The sequence below is a fragment of the Tiliqua scincoides genome, chromosome 4 (genome assembly GCF_035046505.1).
Source record: "Tiliqua scincoides isolate rTilSci1 chromosome 4, rTilSci1.hap2, whole genome shotgun sequence".
NCBI lineage: Eukaryota > Metazoa > Chordata > Lepidosauria > Squamata > Scincidae > Tiliqua > Tiliqua scincoides.
Window position 1 is genome coordinate 106,995,388 of NC_089824.1, and position 24,032 is coordinate 107,019,419.

Below are 24,032 nucleotides of genomic sequence, written 5' to 3' on the forward strand. Positions count from 1 at the left end.
TGAATTTGTCCCTACTGGAAGCTGCTGCTCTGCTGCGCAAACTAATCTTGTTTATCAAAACATAGATTGCTTTTTACACTAAATAACTAAGAAGTGACAAAAACAAGTTCACAAATGAATAGCTTTTAATTTTTGTTCACTTAATGATTACAAGGGTGCTGTCCTTTGTAGGGTGGGTTTTCAGCAGTGTTTGCATCTTAATAGATTTTACCTACCCAGGAATGCTCACTCAGGTCTGCTAGACACAAAACTTTCCCATCTTGTTTCTGTTCCTCTGGGCTCCTGGGATACCCAGCCCAGTCATGGCTATCCAGCTTTCCTTCTGAAACTATAGCAGATTTACTTTCTACGAACAGGGCAAGTTAGTATCCTACTGATTTGCAAAAATGTTTGACCAAGATTCATTCTGCCTCAGCTGAAGCTGTGTAAAAGCAAATATCACATTTATTAACTACATCTACATACAGTATTTCTAAACTTGGGTATCTGTGGCCTAAGTAGTGAGAACCCCTACTCTTGTAAAAAAAAGTCTTAGGTTGCATGTGAGCATTTTGTCCCTGCCACTGGTGAATACCCTGTAGGGCAGAAGACAGTGTGCAGGTACTGTCCCTGAAGTGGACAGAAGAATTTGTTGACTGGTTATTCTATGGAAGGGGCCTCCAAACACCAGCCTGCAGGCCGAATCTGGCATCATAGGTTTATCCATCTGGGCACAGCATGGTGGTGGCATTCTGATCAAGAAAGGTCTTGATGAAGCAGGCCATGGTTTGGAGGCCACTGCCCTAGTGCCTTTTGCCCTCTAAATGGTGCTCTCGAGGGCAAACTTTCATTACTTAAAGCAGCGGTTTTCAAACTTTCTTGGAGAGTTTGAGCCGCTTTAAGTCATTTTGGGGCAGGGGGGCAGTGAGGGCGGGGGAAAGGCAGCAACACGATCCCCGGGATCTTGTATCTCAGGGGGCTGCAGGGGCTTGGCTGTACTTACCAGAGCCTCCTGCAGCCTCGCGGGGGCATGGGGAGCCCTACGTGACCTTCTGCAGGACTCCCCAAAGCTTTGAAAGTGAAAGCGGAGCGATTGTGCCCCACCTCCACTAAACCGGAAATGGAGTGCAATCACTCCACCTTCACTATTGAAGCTTCACTATTGAAGTACAGCCAAGCCCCTGCAGCCCCCTGAGTGGCGCGATCCTGGGGATTGCGCTGCTGCCTCCTCGCTGCCCCTGCCCCTTAAGGGGGGAACAGACCAGGGCTGTCAGGCTGAGGCGTTGCAATGCCCCAGTTTGAAAACCTCTAACTTAAAGGATTGTCAAATGAGAGTGAAAAAGGCTCTGAGGATGTATGCCAGAGTCCAGCAAGAATTATCAGTAATGAGCAAGGTTTTCCTTTTGTTCTGATCATGAGCAGGGCTGACTGGGTGGGGGGAGGGGGACACCAGTAAGAACTTCCAGTAGTAGGAGGGAGACCCTGACCAGCTACATTGCTTATTATTATTATTATTATTATTATTATTATTATTATTATTATTATTAACAGTATTTATATACCGCTTTTCAACTAAAAGTTCACAAAGTGGTTTACAGAGAAAAATCAAATAACTAAATGGCTCCCTGTCCCAAAAGGGCTCACAATCTAAAAAGATGCAAAAGAATACCAGCAGACAGCCACTAGAACAGACACTGCTGGGGTGAGATGGGCCAGTTACTCTCCCCCTGCTAAAAAAAGGAGCACCCACTTGAAAAAGTGCCTCTTACCCAATTAGCAGGGGTTATATTAGCAGGCATATATTTTTGTCTTGTATAAAGATGTTTTACTTTCCCCCCTTGCTAGGTGTGTGGGGGGGGGGGAGCTGAATGTTTTTTTCCACCAGGGCTAGAACCCACTCTCAGCAGCCCTGATCATGAGGGAATGGGGAAGATGTATATCCTTAAAGTCCATGTCCCTTTTCCCCCAACAATCCTTTTGGTGGAAGAGAAGTCTGTCCCTACACTGCCAACAGGAGGGATTGGCCTACAAAGAAAGTCTTATCCCGTACCTCTGTAATTCTGTCCTGTACTTAGTTGTAGAACATAGTGTGTCTTTCATCCCACCTGCCAGCATTGATTTCTTGTTTCTTTTTAACATTTATTTAGCCTAAACAAGAAAGTTTTTTCAATGCTTCCAGAATTGTGGACCAAACTTTGTATCTTTGTTTTTCTTTTCATTTGTATCATTCTGTTTTGGCTTCCTCCTTCTCTGCATCCTGTTACCTGAGTGACTTGCTACCTGTTCGCACCACAGGTGATTAGCTATATGCTACCTGCTGTTTGCTGTTCATTTGCTGCCTTCTAGGCCCCTTAGGCTCATACCCTTTGATTCTTGGGTGCCACACCTCCTAGAATAGGAAAGAATTACAAGGATTTAGGATGCAATAGCCAAGGCTAGTGGGAGGCAGGCTGCTATGCTGAACAGGTTTCACTGTGAACTATGTTGAACAGGTTTCAACGTCTGACTCCTAAAACTAGTCAGGAGCAGTGCTCTGTGGAGTACATCATAATAGTCTAGACTCAGGATTCTGAAGATACACATATTGTTAACTTCCAAGTCCTGTAAAACGGATTGTAGTCCTTGATAGATGGAATTGGCAAAAGGCTCCCAGAGCTATTTTTGCAACCTAGGTTTCTAGGTATGAAAATGGGTCCGTAGCAATCTCAAACTTTGATCCTGTGTGTCTCAGAAAGACAGAAATCAGGCAGTCATTTGTTCTTATGTGAATGAGTAGGAAGGAATAGTGATCTGCAGGTTTGACCAGCTTCGGCAGTTTCTTTGTCACATCCTGGATCCTGGCACTAGGGAGTGGCACACCTTATGAGCAGGTGGGTCTGGCCAGCACACTTCAGCTTCCATATCCCTTAGTCGGGAATCACCAACCACCACTGCCTTTTGCCTTCATTCCTTACTGAGTTGAGATTCTCCCTTACTGTCTGGTTCCATCAGCTGTTGGTGTCTCCAAAAGAGATCTCCAGAAGTATTAGTATCTGAGAAACACTGGAATCAGTTGCATAGTTCTAGTGGTTCAGAATGCCTTCTGATTTTCCTTACAGTCACAATCTTCTATATAGTGTCTTCCCCTGTAGAAGTCTCTTTGTTCATAACTGTTGTTCCCTTTGGAGAAGTTCTGCATGTGTCATGTCCAGGACCTCCTCAGCTGCTTGGAGTTGGCAAAGGGTAGAAACCCACTCCTGTAGTCCTCTAAACGTCTCTGCCAACTGTGCAACGTGTTTGCACTTGCTACATGTGTAGTCGTCAGTGGCTGCAGGCAAGAAGATAAACATAGCACACGGCACCGCTGCAGAGGCCTCTCCTTCCATTTTCCATTCCTCTTCATCAACTCACTGGTGAAAACCGCAGGGCTTGCTTGCTGCCAGGTTCCTTGCAGTGTACGCCTCTCTCTGACGTCCCATGTCCACCACAGTCTGCTGGGAGGTATGCAGATGAGCTGCTCTTCCCCCAGATGCCTCTGCCATACTTTGAATTCAGAGTTGAAAATCAAATTAATACCTCTCAGTCAAACTGAAGTGATTTACTAATAAGATGAGGAAAGATATGACTCCTGTATGCAGGGAGCACAGATTTACCTCATCTTTTGATCAAACAGTAGCTCCCTATTTTTCTGTTTCCATGGCACCATCTCAAACGTCTTCTGCAGCCGTGGCATACCTTCTGCAAGACGATCTTCTGTGCTTACAGTGCTACCATCATTGTAGACCAACCACTGAAAAGCTTCCTGTGTTTCCCTTTTATTGTCCTGTCTTGGCTGCCTTTTATTGCCACATCATGTTTCCTGAGTCACCTACTACCCCTCAGCACAGTCACCCCACAGCCACCTTCTACCCCTCACCCCTTTGGGGTGATATTGGCATTGCCTAACATTTAATAAATGGGTCTCAAGTTGTTCTAAAAGTTTTTGTGGGTTGTGTTCCATGAAGTTGCTTTACAATAATTGTTAATTCACCAGCATAATTTGTACTACCTCTCCCAACTAATCAAGATCAAATTGGCACATCATCTTTTTCCAATATATTCCATTTGGCTAATAATAATCAGATTTCCAGTGTTGTGGTTTGCTGGAATCCTTTATTAGATCTAATAAGAATATTGATGGACTTAAAAGTAAATCACTGCCAACAGTATTTTTCTGTACATATAATAAGAAATCATAATTTTCTGACAGTTATAGCAAAAGATGCATTAGGCTCATTGCATCTTCAATCATAATCTGTCCTTAGATTAAAGAAAATGTGTAGAAAATGGGGGTCTTGAAGCTTTTCTGTTTAATAGCAATGCACATTAGCTGGTGCAGCATTCAAGCTAAAATTATGAAGCCCATGGTTTAAATGTTGCTTCTGCCATGAATACACTTGGTGGTTTTAGCAAGCTACCCCCCTCAGCTCAGTCCTCCATTTTGGATATATACTTGTGATTATAATGTCAGTAATGTGGCTGGTACAGAATCTCTGGGTTTTCTTAAAACTGGTGATCTTAACATTTGTTCTTTCTCTCTCTTTCTCTCTCTCCCTTTCTCATTTAGCTGTAACTGTAATTCTCAGCCTCCTAATCCAATTAAAATTGCAATTGCTGGAGCTCAGAATTACCTCAGTGCTGTGTTGAGGCTCTTTGTAGAACAGCTTTCCCACAAAACCCCAGACTGGCTCAGCTACATGAGATTTCTCATCATACCACTAGGTAAATAAAGATTTCTTTCTTTTTCTTCTCATGAATTCAACACTTTGTCAGCAGCAATGGCAGCTCATATTGCTACAGCAACTATTTTGCCGCATGTTCAAATGGCTTTTGGTTGCATTGGTTACAGTGCTGTGCTCAAAGATACTGCAGGATATTGCTTTTGGCATCTTTACAACTAGAAGCCCTCGTATATTCAACAACCTTATTATCATTTTCTTTCAAACTTTGTGATAGAATGAGAAGGGTAACTAGCAATCAGCGCTTCAAAAAGGCTTCCTTCCTTTCATTCCTTCCAGTGTGCCTCATGGAAAGGAGTAAAGAATAGAGTTACCTGCTTATTTAAAATAGCTATCTAAGAGCCTAATCCTGTTGAGCACTGGGGGGCAGAGAGAAGGTGGGGAGGAGGCATGACGGGGAGCTGTGGCACGGGGAGTGGGGCAGGGAGGAGGTGTGACAGGGAGGTGTGACGCGGGGAGGGGCCGGGCTGGAGGCGTGCCTGGGGGAGGGATGGGAGGCGGGTCCGTAGAGCTCCGCTCTGCAGGATCTAAGGCACTTGTGGAGGTCTGCGCGCCCTACACGAGTGCCTTTACCTGCGGTAAAGTGAGTAACCCCATTGCAGAACTGCTTACCTTACCTGGGAGAAGGGGATGAAAGTCCCCTTCTCCCAAGGTGCCTCCCGCGGCAGCCCTGGAGGTGTAGGATCCGGCGGCAGCCGTTCTCGGTACTGCCGAGCCTGGGTGCCCCAAGCAGCTCAGGATTGGGCTGTAAGTTGAAGTTTAACCAGATCCTTAGGAAAAAAGATCCTGTGCCTTCCTTGTTAAGGATAATTGTGAATCAACACCTGCACTCACTGAAAAACGTGATCTTGTATAAAGACTCTTTCATATCAGTAACTGTTCCAGCATTTTGCAGAGTTAGTGGTATACTACTATTCCGATTACTGTTGAATTTGAATACATAACAGTTTGATCTTCCACCAGCTAGCAGATGTACTGTATAGGATTATATTTTTCATATTATATTTTATTGGTCTTTGAGAAACTGTATTTTGAGCTTCAGGTTTGTGACAGAAGGATGTGATTCTAAAAATAAACATGCAGGCCTTTAATGTTTCAGTATACTGCACGCCACATGATGAGTTAGGCTTGAGCAGCTTCTAATGAAATGAACATAATATATAATAAATACCAAAATGTGATACTGTGCAAAACTGAAATTTCTGGGGACTGCCCTCTTGTTCACGTCTGTCAATGAGATTCTCATCCAGAATAAAGGAGAAAATCAACTCTGTAATATTGAATACACTGTAATTAACATTGTGATATAATACAATAGTACAATAATATTCAAGGAGAAGAAGAAAGCCAGTACAGATAGATGAAATGTGTTTCATAACTGACATTTTCTATCATTTTTCAACTATTCTACTAGTATTAGAAGCACATATTGGCACTAGAAATACTGAATGTGCATATTTCTCAGGAACCCCAAATAGAAGAATTTTAGTCTCCCCCCGTTCACCTTCCATAAAGTGTTGCCATTTTGAGCACCCTGGGAGAGAGTGTGTGCTTTTGCCTGAGAAAAGGACCCAATGCTGCTTACACATGATTTTCAAAAATCCTCCTGCAAAGAGCATTGCTAATATAAGTGTCTCTTGTTTGTGTAGGCAAGTTTTTCATTTAGGATAGCCAGCATTTTCTCATTGTTAAGCATTTTTATGAACCAGTAAAACATTTGTTGCTTTTGGACTTTTAATAAAGGTGTTAAAAACAGTACAGTATAGGTAAGAAAAAGCATATGAGATGAATCCTAACATACGTTTTTCCACGTACATACGAGAGCAAGTTGAGTTCAATACGCAACTCATTGAAAGGCTTTGTACGTACACTTAGGGTTTCCAACCGGGTAGCTTGCATAGGAAGACCTTTTATGTTTAGTGATGTTGTTTAATGCCTTTTACACTGATAGCCTGGGCACCATCCAAGCTGCTTCAAGTGAACTATCTGTCTAGGGCAGGGCTTTTCAGACTGGGGTGTTGTGACGGGAGGCTGCAGGAGTCTCTGGTAAGTGTACCCAAGCCCCTGCAGCCCCCCTGAACAGTGCAATCCTGGGGATCGTGCTGCTGCCTCCCACCCCTACAAGAACTTACTGCGGCTTTCAAACTCCCTCGGAGTTTCAAAACCATAGGTCTAAGGCTACACTGGGAATTTATTTTAAAATTGAGGTGCCAATGGGGAGTGTCTATCTGTATTTATTTTTTCCTATTCACTTAGTTAGAAATGTCACACATTTTTGGAAAAACCTTTTGTCCTTGGAATCCTTGCTATGGGTCTCTGAGGCAGCACAGTAGAATTTGGGTATCCTAGGGTGGGTAAGACAGAGAAGGTCTAACCATCCCAATGCTGCTGGAGGTAAGTGAGGGAAACGTCGGTTTGTGTGCCATGGTGACAGGGATGATGCTTCTCCCTTCTTGTAGCATTGACTTGCCTGATGCTCCAGAGTTGCTCTCACAAGTGGTTGGACATCACTCATGTACATATGGGGCCTGTTGTGTGTATGCTTTTTTAAGGCCACAGCAGGAGACCAAGAAAGAGGAGACAGCTAACAGTGGGAGACTCCCCTGAATGAAGTGCCAGCAGGGGAACTGCAGATGTCATGCAACTCCCATCTCTCCCTTTCTGAGGCCTCTGATACTTCAGCTTCAGTGGTGTTAAAAGCAAGCAGCTTTTGTTGCCACTGCCATCCAATAAACCCCAGAGCAGGCCCATCAGGGTTTGGTAGCAGCAAGAGGAACACAGCTGCCCTTTGCTACAGTTCAGCTGTCCACCACTGCAGCCACGTAATAACCCACCAACAGCCAGTGAGGTGTGTGCCACACTATGGAACAAGTTGGAGCATTGGGTTAAAACTTGCTGTCATATGAGTACATATTTTTGTATTCTTTGTAGGTACTCATCCAGTAGCAAAATATCTGGGTTCTGTTGATTATCGGTACAACAATTTCTTTCAAGATTTGTCCTGGAGGGACTTGTTTAACAAACTTGAAGCACAAACTGTTGGTAAGAGTGTTTCTGTACCTGACTTAAGCAAGGTTGCATGATGCAAACTTGGTTTCATGTTAGCAAATTACTAACTTTGAAAAAGAGAATGATTGATTGTTTTGCTTCCACTGTCCTCTGCCTTTCCTCTTTCCTTTGCCTTTCCTATGAGTGCCATTCTTTCGCATCAGACTTCTGCTGATTCTTCTCATGTTCCCAAGTCTTAACACAAATTTTGTTTTCTTTCCCTGGAGATTCCCAGAATTTTAGTTTCATTAGTTGAGTTATCGTCTCTGCTTTATCAGTGTCTCTGGCATTTCCATCTTGGGGGCTGGACATTTTATAGAAAAATTGGAAAACACCAAAGAATTTCCAATAAAAGCTTAATATTTCTGAGCCAAGTATTCCTCACAGTGTAGCATTCCTGACTCTTCTGCAACTTGGACTGCTGGCGTTTCTGGCCAGGTTAGCTATTCCTCCCCCTGTAGAGCATCAAAGTCCTGACCATTTCGTGAAATAGTATTGCACGTGGCCATTGTTGATCCTCTTCATAGATCTGCTTCTGTGTTTTGTATTATTAAGGCAGAGGCAGATCGCCACATCCTGTGCTCAGTTTTCTTTAGCCATAATAAAGCCATACTATATATGGTATATAGCAAAGAGCACCTGCTGAAATCTAACACTATTTTCCTATAGGATCGATCATTCAGTATTCACTGATTGGGTATCTGCTAGGTTTTCCAAGAACTTTACCCCAGTGGATAATGAAAATTGACTGTTTCTGTCCCCTTATTTCATGATTGCTGAGTTTACTTCAGAGCCTTTGATGAAAGACTTTGTTAAACATGTTTTTAAAGTCCAAGTTTACTTGTCAACTGTATCACCTCTACTCATATGCTTGCTGACCCTCTCAAAAATCTCTATAAGGTTAGTGAGGCAGAGCTTACTTTTACAGAAGTCATGTCAAGGCTTGCTTAATAATTTTCATTATGTTTTTCATCATTTATGAAGAACAGGCATTAAGCTAACTGGCCTGTAATTGCCTCACAGCCCAATCCTGAGCTGCCCATTCCGGTGGGACTGCCGTGGCGCCAAAATGGCTGCTGTAGCATTCTGTGTGCAACAGGGCTGCCACCGGCTAAGCTCCTCAGGGGAAGAGGACTTTCATCCCCTTCCCCCGGGTAAGGGAAGTAGCCCCGCAATGGGGCTACTTGATTCTGTGGCAACCCTTGGGCTGCCATAGGAATCGAGAGCCTTCGTGTTGGGCTGTGCAGCCCAATACAGAGCTCAGGATCCAGTGGAGCTGAGCTCCATTGGTCCCGCCTCCCTCCCACCTCACTCCCTCCCCCCAGCATGTCTCCTCCCGCTCTTTCCACCCGCCTCCCGTTGCCCCAGAATGCCTCCTCCTCGCCTCCCTCCAAGCCTCTACCTACCTCTCTGCAGCCTGGCGATTTGGGCAACCAGAGTGGTGGAGCAATGGTGTTTCACCGGCACTTAGGGCTTGTTAATGTGCTTTACTGCATGTCTGTGACAGTGTACACCGGTGGTAAGCTGATGTGCCCTGTTTAGGACTGGGCCCTAAATCCCTCTTTTAAAATCAGTGTTAAATTGGCTGCCTTCCAGTTGTCTGGAACAGAGGCTGATTTTAGGGACAAGTTATATTTTTGTTAGATCAAAATTCACATTTGAGCTTTTTAAGAAATCTTGGCTGGATACCATCTGGACTCAGTTATTTGACTCGGTTCCTGAGACTTCCTCCCTGAGGCATGGTTATTGGCTGTTTCTTCTGCACTGAAGATAGAAGCAACAAATTCATTCAGCTTCTCTACACTCTCCAGATCTTCCTTAAGCATGCTTTTTACTCCCTCATCATCATCATCATCTAACAATTCCATCAATGATTATAGCTTTGTTGACTCCACTCATTAACTATACTGGGATCCTCTTGGGCTGAGATCCTGCTCATTATTTGTGAATTAACATAGAAGGGAATCACTGACAAATCTTATACCAGTGGTACCTCAGATCTTGGATGCTGAGTAAAATACACAATAACAATAATTGTCACTAACTTTGCAATGGGTTCAGTTTACAGTCAAATCACTTGACAATGAATTCTCCATAGTATGCATTATGTAGTGTCTCAGCCAGTAGCAGTGTTTTTAACATCTCAGTTATGTGTATTTAGGGAAGGATACAGCCTTGTAATATGTTTTATAATTACAACATTGTATAAACCATGGCCCCTAAAGAGTGCATTAGGCACCTTTTAAATCACCTTTAGAGAGGAAAATAGTTTAGAATTGTGACAGAAACTTCAACTTCTGAGGTCTTGGAATGAATGACCAAAAACAAGGTGTTACTGAGTTCACAGTACAATATTTGCACAATCCAATGGTGTCTCCGAAATGGATTGTAAAGTGAGGGTCTGCTATTTTTTGTTTTTTTTTTTAGGGTATGGTATTAAAAGATAGGTGTGAAAAAGAGCTTTAAGGAAAATGACACTTCAGAAGTATTATAATCAGTTGCCTTAGCTGCTAGACATACTATCGGTAATAGTTGTCATTATCATACTCTGTTTGTGTGCTTTCATAGACTTCTGCTGATCAGTGTTGGGACCAGAATGTTGGAGAAGGTGGACCTTTGGTTTTATCTACAAAGGCAGTTCTTTCTTATTGTTCTTTCCAGATGAGTGGCATGTAGTTGCTTCTGTTTCTTTGTTTGCTTTGTTTCAGCTCAGGAATCACCAGACATTGTCTCCAGAATAACTCAGTACATAATGGGAGCAAACTGCGCATACCAATTACCCATTGCAGAAGCAATGCTGACATATAAGCAGAAAAGGTAGGTTGTTTTGAACGCAAAATAATAAAGAAATGCTGCAGATGAGCAGCACTATTCAAATGTGTTCAGTCTTAAAATGCCTTCGGTGAGGAGTATAATCAGAGTCTGATGTTATTTCCAAGTTTGTGGTGAGATGTAAATGTGGTAGATCAATCATTAGTACACTCTGCTAATGAAACTCCATTAATAAGTAACCTATAATGATGAGAACTGGGAATTGTTTCTCTTCAGATGTTTGTGACTCTGAAGAATAGCCCTTGTTGGTCAATTCAAAGAAATACTACATTTCATGAAAATTTTTTGCATCAGCCAAATATAATACAGAAACACAAGTTTTTTCTGTTACCTTGGCAATGTGGGCAGTTTCTTTTCATTTCTCTGGGACAGCATCAGATGTTTTTTCAGGGTTAACATTGGCATGGGAGGAGCCACCGATTGAGCACCTCCTGCAAATTCCTGAGCCGGTTTACATTATCTTGGTGATATGGGAATGAGAGAATTGCTTGATGTAAGTTCTGTATGCTAAATCTCTTGAATGATGCAGGCTAAACTCAGAGCCTAAATTTGGTTATTTTTGTTTGGAAATTGATGACATGTTTTTTCAATCTTTGTTCTCTGTGTAAAATACTACCCATCTTGCTTGGTAGTAATTCATGTGTTCTAAATTCTTCTCTGTTGCTGTATGTAAACTTATTCTGTTGGTCTAAAAAGTTCCAGAGCCTGGTCTAGAAAATCAAAGGCAACTTGAATGGCAAAATCCATTCAGGGTCTTTTTCTGTTCTAGTTTGTTTTTCAGCATGCATAATTAGGTGGAGAAACAGTACAGTATTCAGGAATCATCTTAATGTGTTAGTAATGAAATTGTTTGGAACACTACTTAGCGCCACTTCTGCTAGGGGATTGACTGGGTATGTGTGCACACCCATTCTCTCACATCCAAAAGCTGGCAGTTTCTGCTGGTTCTATCAGGACTAGTTATTCATTCTACCCCAGAGGAGTGGGAGCTATATCAGCAGGCCTGTAGTCTCATCTGACATTACCATGGTGATGCAGGGATGATGTATGGTGATGTGAGGTGGGACTCATGCACTGCTGTTTCTCCCCATGTCAGTGCCTCAAAGAACTGGGTTAGTTTTGGCAAGAAGAGGAGCTGCAGGATAGCTTCCCCTACATGGTCCAAGACTTCTAATGTTACTGTCATGGCACAAGGAGGAATTGCCAAGAGGATGTGAATACCCAGCCATGAAGTTTGTTTTACTTTGCATCCATAAGTATAACAATTTTTTTTTCTTTTGGTTGCATTCTGGAAAGGAAAAAGAGCTTTCATTTTGATTTTAATATAAGGTATTCATTTCTCTAGTCTTCCTTTCCATTGGGTTATCCTGTCTTTTTCCTGGGTCCCTCTTTCATGTCTTCCTTAACAATATTTCTAGGCCTGCGATGCTCAGTTTCTATACTGTATAGTGACTTGTTGCTTTTGTGATTACCTTGGGAGGCAGAATGCATTGTCGGAAGGATCAAGAGCTCATGCTGCATAAAGGCATGCTGTGGAGATTGACCTTTGCAAACACAGCATAGATGGAAGAGTTGAATGGGGAAAAAAGGCCAATTCAAAAAGTAGCCATTCCAAATAGTGAGCTAAATATATCCAACTAGTAGACACTGAACTAGTAACTCATTTTGGTTGTATCTTATGTGAAAGGCCAATACAACTTTTTCTAGTCAGTTCTTTGTTGAGATTATAGTCATCAAGACTGGTGTGGCTCCCTCAATGTTAAATTTTTGCCCAACATTGCATATACACAACAGGGACCAAATGTGTACACCTGTGGGCCAGGCAAAAATTCTCTTCCTCTGAGACTTTATAGCTTTTCTGTGACTGCTTACTTCACACTGAGGAGAGTTGAGCATTCCTGCCATGACTGCCAAAAGTTTATTGACTGGGAGGAGGCTTCCTACAGTGAACCCTCAATTCAACAGCCCAATTGGGGGAAAGAGGTGTCTATTAATGGACAAAGTCTGTTCAATCCAAATGCATTTAAGTAAACGGAGGCACATATGCACAAAATGTATATGATTAGTTTTCAATGAAGCAGAAAATTCCCATAGTTTCTGAGGTATGTTAAATCGAGGCCCATTAATTAAAGGTTTCCTGTGATTTTGAGCTGTAAGAATATTTACTTTCCATAGAAGTTTGACTGTGATTGTGTATGGGTCACTCTCAAAGAATAAGTTATAGGTCAGTAACTGTTCATATATCTCTCTGTATGTGCATGTATGCATACACAAAAACACAGCATTTTATATCTCTATAGCATATGAGGCACTCATTGCAATGTTAATGAGTCATGTATTTTATTTTATTTCACATTTTTATATCACCCTTCCTCCAAAGAGCTCAAGGCGGTGTACGCAGCTGCTCCCCTCCTTTTGTCCTCACAACAACCCTGTGAGGTAGGTGAGGCTGAGAGAAAGTGACTGGCCCAAGGTCACCCAGGAAGTTTTGTGCCTGAGGGGGGATTTTCAGCAGTGATTTGGGTATTTTGATAGAAGTGCAGGTTTTTGATAGCTTTATGATAAAATGTTGTAGACATGAGTGTACAGTATATAGTTTTGCAAAATCTGCAAAAATAATTTCTCCCTTTTCATTGCAAAAGAATAAAGTGTGACAGGTTTCTCTGTGTTCTTGATTCATGTGTGCACTTCTATAAAGTTAAGAGAAAGACAAACATACACATTTCAGATTATATTAGGTGTTAGGAGTGACCTTGAAGGACTTTGCATTCTGCCCCAAGCAACTGCTGTATGAGCTGATCTTCTTCATGAGCACTTTAACCCTTCTTATGACTTTCCAAAACCACCCGGAATTTGTCCACTTCTGATGGGGCCAAGGGCAAACAACTTTTGCAGGGCCTTGCTGCATGAGCCTTGAAGAAAAACATGAGAAATATTTTATGTCTGAATTGTTTGGGATCTTCAAAATTGTTCCTTGTATACCAACATTAAGCTCTTATTGATCTGAGGATTTGAAAAAGAGGAAAAACTTTAGAACACTATTGTATGTGAGCTCTTTTCCAAGTTGTTTCCCAACAGTTAATTTCTGTGATGTTGCCTGATACCAGTCTCTGCTGTCTTCCTTTCCTTCTGCATTGTTGGCCATGGCAACAGATTGATGCATGTACTGCTTGTGTACTGTATGGAAATTTGTTTAGGAGTGTGTGCTGATGAGCATAGGAGCTGGGAAGGGGGAGCAAAGGGCTCCTGGGAAATATATTGTGCTGCTTTACGTCGGGCATTGTACTGGCCATTACTAGAAATACTTCTCAATTAAGTCCACCTTTTTGATTCATTTTAAAATCCAAACAGTTGCTTAGGTGCTGCCTTTGTTCAGTCCATTTCAGCACATGACATTTCAGCAAATTGGACTTTATGCTCTTAAAATGAAGTATGTTAGTCTGAGGTGCTACAGAGACCAGATATTCCTGTTTTGATGCTTTAATATGACTCAAAACCTAAACTGGGCTTTTGAGCAATTCAAGCCAAGGTAGCTGATGGTTATCTTCTGAGAAGGGGAGTTGCTTCTTATCACTGGTAACACAAGAACCACTAGCCTTGCTTCTCTGCCTACCCTTCTCTCACCTACTTTTTCAGGGATATAGTGGCTGAACTGAACATTTGTGAATAACCAGAAGAGGTATTTGAAAAATGAAAGACTAAAACTCTGAACAACAAAGACTACAATTATACTATTATCTCATCAGATAAGTTGTTTTTCAGTTGTTTTAAAAAAACACTTTTTGTGAGTCGTCAGTAATTTTGCTACTGGCAGAATACTTGTAATATTTCTGGCTAGTACAAAGGATCTTAGATCTTAGAGGCAGGAGGTGTGTTAAAGCAGGAAGTGGACCTTGGCTGATTCAATAAAACAGTTCTTATGCTGTTAGTCTTAAGCAGGAGTGCATATTCAGGATCACTCCTGAGTATTATAGATTATTCTAGCCTAAAATAGATTAATTATGTATTAATTAGAGGTGTTTGTCTCCAGTGAGTATGATAAGATTACAGCCCAAGTGTTACTGAACACAGTGGACTTAATTCTGAGTAAAATAAATAACACCATTTTCAAACACCTCTACTGTTAAGAGATCGGAATGTAAGCTCTTACTTTGAAAATGTAAAACACCTTGGTGGCCCACTAGAAGTCTACTGTAACAACAATAAAAACATAGCCTGCCTTTAGTTTTGTGTTTATCTGTGAATTAAATGATTACATACATTTGCCATGTTGTGTCCCAGAGGCTGCCACTGCTCCCTAATTGACTGTGACTGGCCAAAGGGCGGGGCCATGGCAGAGCAGCTGCTTTGCATGCATAAAACCTCAGTGTCAGTCCCTGGAATCTCCAGTCAAAAACTCAGGCAGCTGATGATGGAAGAGACATCTGCCTGAGGCTGGGAAAAGCCGGTTGTAGTAGACAATGCTGAGCTAGATGGAACAAAGGTCTTGAGTCATTTATTTAGAACAAGTTTCTCTCTCTCTCTCTCTCTCTCTCTCTCTCTCTCTCTCTCTCTCTCTCTGAAGTACCAGAGAGAATGTTGTGTTGATAAGTGTGAGGAGGCATTGCAAACTGAATTCTTAAACTAGCATGAATGGATTGAAACAGCAAAACCCCAAGATGAAGCTCCAGGGCCATTCAGATGGTATGGGGTTAGTCTGTGAAGCCACATTGACAATTGTAGTTTGATATTACAGAATCCTTGGACACTTCCCAGTCACACTGAAGTAGGCAAATGTCTTACTACTTTAGATGGGCATAACAAAAAAGGATTTACAGCAAGATTAACCACCGCAGTTACCCGCCTATAAGTCGATCCCACAGATAAGTCAAGGGCAGGTTTTGAGCCAAAAATCATGAAATTTTCTATGACCCTCAGATAAGTCGGGGGTTAAATTTAGGGGGGTGTCTGACTATAGTTTTGTCTGATTTTACCTGAGGCCAGATCCTGAAAAATAACCTATCACTAATTGTTACATAAGAACTGTAGTCTCTAATTGATTAAAAACATAGTAAAAGATCATAAGATACATTTTTATTCTTTTTAAATTCTGGTCTTCACCACCTTTTTGTAAACACTATCAGAATAAGTGCACTGTAAACAACATACCAGTAGAACAGTGGTTCCCAACCTGGTATTCATGTACTCCCAGGGACACTCAACAGGACCTTTAGGGGTACTTGAAAAAGAAAGGCATAATGGCAGAAAAAGGCAGGTCGTGCTCCAGAATGCCTTGCAAGGACCAGCAAGGCAGGACTGGAGGTAGCTAGTTGGCTGTGAAAGCCCCACCAATAGCTAGTTTTTTGTCATCAATTCATGTATGAACCAGTGATTGAGAACCAGCACAGTAAAAAGCTGAAATATAATATGGAAAGTGATCTATCACCCAGAATTTCTTAGCACACTTCTGGTGCAAAACAGATGAATACATGTGGTCTGGGCTTTCATATAGAGGAGATGAGGGTTTGTATTATTAATTACAAACGTTTTGCTAATATGAAGGGTACAATTTATGGAAATGGGCTGCAAGGGATATGCAAATGAAAAGGGCTGGGAAACCATGAATCAAATCCACCTTTAAGGTTTCTGGCATGTTAAGCCAGAAGCTCTACATACAACCCATAACACATAACTGGGAGTGTGCAATTCAATTCACAGCAGAGAGATACAGCTGCATATATCTGCAACCCTTTTTACTCAGAAGTAGACCCACTGCTTTCCATGGGTGTCATTCTTAAATAATGGTGCACTATTTAATTGTAGCCTGGGACTTTGTTTCAAATGGAAAGGAGGATCCCATCCTGGTGTTGAAAAAAACAGACCTGCTTTGCAAGCATTTGCAAAAGGGAAGGAAGGAAGGAGAATAAAAGGTTAACTTTGGCTGGAATTTCCCAGTTGCTGTAGAAACAAATGATGGTGCCTGCCTGCTGCTTGAGAAAGAAACTTTTCAGAGTTGAAAGACTCTGCCCTCTGATTGACCCAGAGATAAGGCGAAGTGATAATTGGAGCTTGATTACTTGGCAAAAATTTTAGGCACTATAGGCAAAAGTTCTAGAGCACTTTTAAACCTCTCCAGACTTAACTGTAAACTGATCTGGTGTTCAGAAGATTCGCACTGTATAACCTCCTTGGACCATATCATTTCACATTTCAGGTGGGGTTTGAATGTAAACTCCTGCCCCCTGAAAATTTTCACAACAATGAGAAAGGTAGGCAAGCTTCTGTGAACCATGAACCTTGGTGTCTGTGATGTGGGAGAGCATTCAGACAAGTGATTTCCCCCACCTGCATCCTGAAGTGTCCAGTCTCGGGAGAGCTGCACCATATGCTTTTTCTGAATGTGTAGATCAGGTTTTTGTCTTTCTTCCTCTCTCATTTTTCATCCATTCTAGCTTGTTCTCTGCACAAGTTCTTTCACTGACTCTAGTTGGGTCCTTTCCCTCCTTACCTATGGTACTTGCTTCCCTCATTGGCAGTAGATATATTATCAATGAGTCCAGCTGTAGAGTGCATGAACATCTGCTTTCTTGTGATGAGATGTGCCTTTGCTCTTCTCTCAGTGTTTTGGATATGCCCATGGCAAAGAACTTCCTAGAACTCTCCCTTTTTAACAGAAGTAAGGCTTACACTTAACAGACCAGGCATGATAACAGTGCTTAGGATCTGGATCTCCTTGGTTTTTGTCTGGATTTCAGCTTTTGCTTGTGTTGTTAGGAGAGGATATACCTTCTTCCTTCACAGCTTTCCTGGAATGTGGAGAAGAGCCCAAGCAGTCAGTTTGTGCACATATTTTTCACTGTGATGAAGAAACAGCAACAAAGCAAAGAAGCTAAAGGTGCTCAGGCCACTCCTTTTGGAGCACTCATAGACTTCAAGAAATTGAGTTACAGCTACAAATTGCAGTGTCTACCTACATTCAGCACCTCTTTTTTTTAACAATCACATTATTGTACAAGAGTTTCAGGAAAGAAAACCTCTGAACCTTTTGAACCTCTGAAATATTCCTCATTTTCATGGTAGTTGTAATCCGCGGTAGTAATTCATGGATTACTGCTACATGATGTGATAGTTTATTATTAGTTTAAAAAAAAATTACATGGCTATTATTTTTGGATTCCTTAAACTGTGCATATGGAATGTTTTTGTTTGTCCCATTAACCCAATGAAAGATTGCAGTTGTGTGGTTGGCATCCAGTGTCCGGGTTAGCTATTTTGTCTGTATGTCAGACAGGTCTGTCTGTGCTGCTGCTCACTGAGGTGACTCTGCCCATTGTCTGTCTCTGTCTTTCCTTTTTTTGGTAACTTGTTGGCGAGGGCTTTGCAATCAGGTCTTCTTTGTTTTTTCAACTCATATGAAGAGTAATAAAATGTCATAGCTTGCAACCTCATGGTAGGATAACTGCTGTTAGTGATTCCGGGATTTGCAGAATGTAGCATACAACTTCTAAAGTGGGAATTCGAGGATGCAGTGCAGTCAGAAAACGTCAGTGTTCCTAGTAAGTAATCTACAGTCATACTCTGTAATGCTGGTAATATATATTGTTAGTCATCTCTTTGAAATGGGAAGTTATTTGTATGCAGTTTCTTCTGTGCTAGATATTGTTCCTAAAGAGACAATGGTTGAAATGAGGCAAGTCTTTGTGGGTGTGTGTGTGTGCACTAACTTCCATTTTGCATGGTTTTGTTGCGCAAGAATTTCCAAGGCAGAGAGGGAAATCTGTGCTTGCATGAATTTATTTCCTACTGCATGCTTGCTAGAAACATTAAGATAATCACTTGCTTCTCGCTTCTGAAGTGATGATGATTCTCCTTGATCTTTTTAGCCCAGATGAGGAATCGTCTCAGAAGTTCATTCCTTTTGTAGGGGTAAGTAATAGTTTTTCTGAGAATGACTGTCACAAATTTTGCAGTGCATGTTCTCCTCTTCTCTTCCACTGACAAATGTAATCATGAAAAGACAAAACTATATTGGCAGGGCTCTGTAACTGCAGTACAGTTTTGTTGTGTTAGAATGCATATGTAATTGTACGTTCAAGCATATGTCCCATTAAGAGTAATGGGGTACATTCTTGGATGTTTTCTGTGCTGTTGCATTTTCATTTCTGCAGTGCAGCAAAATAGGGAACACAAGCTTTGATTCTGAGGCAATGGGAACATGTTCCCACTTTTTCCAAATACTTCCCTACCCTTTGGAACCATACTTTGTGAGTTGCCTTTTGAAGGTCACAAAAATGTTAGCAAAAGTACCCCTGTCCCATCATTTTAACTTTACTACTTTTGTGGCAGAAGTAGCAGAACTAGTAATTCTGGATAAAACCAGTCTGTCTCTGTCTCTTCAGGTGGTAAAGGTTGGAATAGTTGAACAGTCCTCTGCAACTTCAGGTAATAATTTTTCAGCCATTTCTCTCTTCTCCAATTCCCTCCCTCCCTGTGTGTGTGTGTACTGAGATTGCATTTGTGTTGGCCAAAAACTGGCTGGAATGTTTTTGAGAAGCTTTTCTGCTATCAGTGAATTTATGTAAACAGCCCATAACTCAAAATCAGGAATCTTGGCTATAATCCCTGGTTTCCTTCCTCTCCATTGGATTCACTGAGAAAGTTCCCTGCAAAGCACTATGAGGAAAGGTATTCTCCCACCTTAAAGGCATGCCCATTGCACTGAGCTTTCCTGTTCAAGGGCAGCAGCTACATGACTTCCCAAACATTTAGATCCTAAAGGTTTCCAAAATGCTGTTGCACAGGTTCAGATCTTATATGTGTGATGGCACAGAAGACCACTCAAAGAACATTAATTACAGATAAGCAAACTTTCCTTGTCATACTACCTGATTTAAATGGTTATCTTTGTCTGTTTCATTTAGAGGTTTCAAATATCTATTTCATTTAGAGGTTTCAAATGCTGTAGCTTTCACAGAGTCCAAACACTGTTTATATTTGACTGAGAAGGAAACTAGTACTTGCAGTAGTAACGTTTGCTTTGAATTCCTAACATTTCTATGTTTTTCATTGCAGTTATCTTGAGGTATAGGGAAGGCATCATTTTTGCCTGCCAACTTTTGTCAAAAAAAATTGTGCAAGATGGCACTTTTTTTTCATTCCTTGTGCAGAATAAGAAGCTAGGTACTGTCTCAAAGCAGGATCAGAAAACTGTGGTGACTTTTTCCAGAGCTGTACTTCTGTGATGTGCAGGTGGTGTTCTTGATGACTGCAGACTAGAGGTGATGGTTGCAGACCCATCATTTGAATCATTCTCTTTAAGGTGACTCCGATGATGCAGCTCCCTGTAGTTCAAGTGTACTTTCATCTCCCTCACCTTCTGTGTCTCCTGCTGTGAAGGAATCTTCCCCCACCCCACCTTCCTCACCATCTGTCACAGGCAGTTTTGCCTCTTCCAGGTAAAGCACGTTCTGCCTTTTCTTTGGCTTGTAGCAACACATACAGTAGAAATAACATTCCTTACATGAAGACTTTGATTCTTCTCTCTGTTTTTGTTGGTCATCAGCATTAACAGTCGTTATGATTTATTGCGCAGAAGTTACTTCTTTTTCAGGCCATGCCCAGAGTTTATACTTCAGTGAAGTTTTTTGAGAGGTCCTGTCGCACTTCCACATTGCTGATACTGCCTTTTTCATGCAACATTTTTTGTAATAGAGTCATACATTATTCTTAACACCAGTCACACATTATATGTTCCTTGAGGTGACTCTAAAGTTCACAAAAACAACTGTGGAACATCATGTGTTTCCAGGTCACCTCATGAAAATTATTATTTTTAATTAAGAATATGTTTATACTGCTTTTCAGGAAAATAGTAGAGTAGTTAACACAGCTCTACTGGATGGGCGTGCCCTTTTTCCCCTTGCCCTAGGATAATCCTCCAGTGCTGTAATGGATCTTCTGCACCAGCAATTTTGCTGCTGCAATTCCAAGTGGGCCCAGAAAGGGGGATAGGATATCGGCGGAACTGTTGACACTGGTACCACCTTCTTTCCAGCCTCACACCCCTCCCTACCCCAGTCTCTTCCCCGTTTGCCCCCCACACTGACTTACTGGTGCCAGGCCTTCTTTGCAGGCCGCTGCACATGACCACTCACCACTTGTTGCAGCAGCCTGACTGCACAGAATAGCAGGTCATCTTTTGTAACTACAGTAAAGCACACTGCTTTACTGGAATGCAAGTTCCAGAGGCGCAGCAGGCCCATAGGTAGAGGTTTTTGTTTTTGGTGAACACGACGAGCTTACTTCTGAGTAAAAGAAATAACATCATTTTCAAACACCTCTACCCATAGAATTGGGGCATAAGGGTCTTGTGACTGTGACTACATAGCCAGTCACAGTCACATAGTCAGTCATGTAACCAGACTATGTAGACTACTTAATACCTGAGAGACAGATCATGGTAAAAAGCAATAAGCACTTTTCCAAGAATTCTTCTCCATTTGGTGTCCCACTTTTGCAACAATGTTTTTAGGACTTATTGTAGTTTATAAATGACAATCTTTTCTTCCCATCTTTCAGCCAAAGTCTTGGTATGGAACTGATGGGACTGCAGGTAGATTACTGGATTGCACCTCATCCTATGGAGAAGAAGAAAGACCCAGAGAAAAAGGATCTCTCCACTGCCAAAAACACACTGAAATGCACTTTCCGGTCTCTCCAGGTCAGCCGGCTGCCTACTGGGGAAGCCATTACCACTCCAACTATGTCAATGACAGTTGTGACAAAAGAAAAGAACAAAAAAGGTGAGGAAAGGGGAACTTTTCTCACTATTCTGTACTGATCAGATGTTCTGCTGGTAACGTTCCTTGCTTTTCAATACAGAAATGTCCCTTGGTGATAGAAAGGATGAAATTGGGCTTTCCAGAGGACTAACATATGGATGGATTTAATTAGCGTGAGATGGATTTAATTGCGTTACAATTTTAGCTATTTTTGGTGAATCTGTAAAGTCCCTCTATTCTGTCAAGCCACACTGGGTACTCAAATTGTAAATCTAGACTTAGGGCAGTGAATGCACTCATGGAAACTGGCAATGGTGTCAGTTTTTTGCTTTTACATGGAACTGCTAACATTTCTGTTCAACGCTTAGTGATCATAGGAATTCATTGTGGACTGTTTTCTTTGATGAGAGTAAAAATAGAACCGTAGAGAAAGCCCATACCATTGTAATACTTGTCTTTAGAAAGAAAAGCACTCATATAAACTTTGAAATACAGTTTCTGGAAAGCTTGTGAGCAGGTTGCTGCAGCGATTTAGTGGACTTATACATGAGAACTGGCTCTTGAGCACCACAGGCTAATGTCTTTGAGATCTTGGTTTGCCACTGTGAATACTGGCTATTCTTCTAGGATTCTCAGAGGCATTCATAATCTTTACTCTTCAGGGTACCCCTTCTTCCTGGGTCAGTAGGCAAGGCCAAATTTTGCAGCTTCTCCTCTCAGGAAAGGGTTGTCCATGTTCCACCAGACCTGGTGACTGGGGCCAGACCAGGGCCATGGCAAGGGTGGGTTGCTGGAGATAATTCCCTAGTACTCTGACATTAAACAGGACCCCAAGCTGGCTTACCACCTATCTAAGATTTTTGCTACAGCAGCTACACATCACTATGGGATCCAAACGGCACCAACCTGCATGGCTCCCAAATGCACATCCTGATTGCCAAAGCAACTGGGATGTTTCATCTGGGGAAGCAGGAGAGAGGAGTACAGAAGAGGCTCAAACTTGGAGCCTTTCAAAGCAGCTGAGTTTAAAAGCCCAGACCCTGACCAGAGATGACAACAGCTAGGGCTCAGAGATGATGGCTCTTGTTGGCTGGCCCTTTTCTGTGAAAGGACTGGTGGCAAGGCCCAGTGTTCAGTGAGCCATGCAGCAATATAGTGTGGCATATGAGACACTGGATAAGTGTAATCTGTCAGAAATTATAGCTTGTTCTGTCGGGATTTCAGCCTCAGCTGCCTTTTACAGTAGGTCTTCTCTTGAGGAGACATGCAGAGTTACATGAGGTTCAGTACCTTTGTTAGACATTATAAAATAAATCTGTACCCCTTTGAGGATGCAGCCTTTGGGTGCAGTGTGGCAGCCGCTGTTGGAGTCATAAGATACGTAGATTCCCTGCAACTTGCAACCCTGCAATTCCATCTGAGGAATAAAGGATTATGAATGTCCTCAGGGAGTCCTGGAAGAAGAGTGAAATTCTTAGTATGAATCTCCAAGACTCCCACAGGGCATTTCCCTACCTCTTTTTGCAAGTCATCTGTTTGTTATTTCAGGATTCGGCCTTTGTTACACATATTGGGGTTGTAGTAAAGGACTCCTGGGGATGGTTCTCGATGTCTTTTTCTTTTTGTCTCCTCTCAGCTTTGCTCCATTGGGATGCATGGAGTGGCACTCCAGAATGTGATTTTTAGTTTCCACTGTTGTTGTTCTGGTAGCCGTTTTCTTTCTATTACTTTTTTTGCTCCATTTGGATAAGATAGAGGTGTTACTACTGCTTTTCCAATTTGATCTGGAGAAACATGGACACCGGAGACACTGCAAAGATTGACCCTGCTTACTGACCCAGGAAGTGGGACTATCTTGAAAAGTAAAGGATGATGGATGAATACCTTCAGAGATTAAGACATTCATAGTAAGATTTCAGTTTCTAAAGCAGAGTTAGGCCACAGTTGCAGTAGAGGAATGATCTGGATGTGATGTTCTTATATCTTCTCATGCTTGACCAGCTGAGTTTCTGGCATTGGACTTTTCAGGAAGATACAGTGAGATAAATATGGCATGTATGCTCCAAGCTGGCATTTGCCCTTAGTATACCTCTCTGTGTACTTGCATCAGAAATAGCACTACTGCATTGTGAGGTATAGCTGAAAAGAAATATTTGATGTAAAGGATTCTATTAGTATTGGCATTATTTAGGCCTTCAAACACTCCTCAGGAAAGAAGACACAGAAAGATTGTGCTTATGTGTTTAATTCTCTGCCCGGTTTCTTCTAGTGATGTTTCTGCCTAAGAAAACAAAAGACAAGGAGTTTGATTCTAAGAGCCAGTGTATTGACGGGATCAGTCGGCTGATTTGCACAGCAAAACATCAGCAGACTATGTTGCGAGGTAAGTGCACATTACCAGTGCAATTGTCTCCTCTCTCTGAAATTTATCTGTTTAGCCCCTGCATGGGGCAGTATTGTTCCTGCTGAAATATTTGAGGCAGTTCTACAATCTGTTGATAAACCTTGGAGTTCTCTGAGGGAAGCACGAGGGCATTCATTATCCTTTGGGCTATCACTAAGGATATCACTAGGATATCCTTTGGATTCACCAGCTTCTTTTACGTAGGATCTGCCTTGCAGCAAGTCACTAGAGAGACACCATAAAATTTTGCTG

At 41.9% G+C, this 24,032-nt stretch overlaps 1 protein-coding gene across 2 annotated transcripts in view; it reads left to right on the forward strand.

Annotated features, from left to right (window-relative positions):
* PACS2 (phosphofurin acidic cluster sorting protein 2) overlaps positions 1–24,032 on the forward strand; it is an 80,780-nt gene that overhangs the window by 50,366 nt on the left and 6,382 nt on the right. For both annotated transcript variants that reach the window (XM_066623129.1, XM_066623130.1), the window contains exons 16-23: positions 4,565–4,719; positions 7,668–7,778; positions 10,493–10,601; positions 18,479–18,521; positions 18,995–19,037; positions 19,915–20,050; positions 21,174–21,397; positions 23,646–23,759. In XM_066623129.1, the coding sequence (XP_066479226.1) occupies positions 4,565–4,719; positions 7,668–7,778; positions 10,493–10,601; positions 18,479–18,521; positions 18,995–19,037; positions 19,915–20,050; positions 21,174–21,397; positions 23,646–23,759 (935 nt within the window). The remainder of the gene's footprint in view (positions 1–4,564; positions 4,720–7,667; positions 7,779–10,492; positions 10,602–18,478; positions 18,522–18,994; positions 19,038–19,914; positions 20,051–21,173; positions 21,398–23,645; positions 23,760–24,032) is intronic.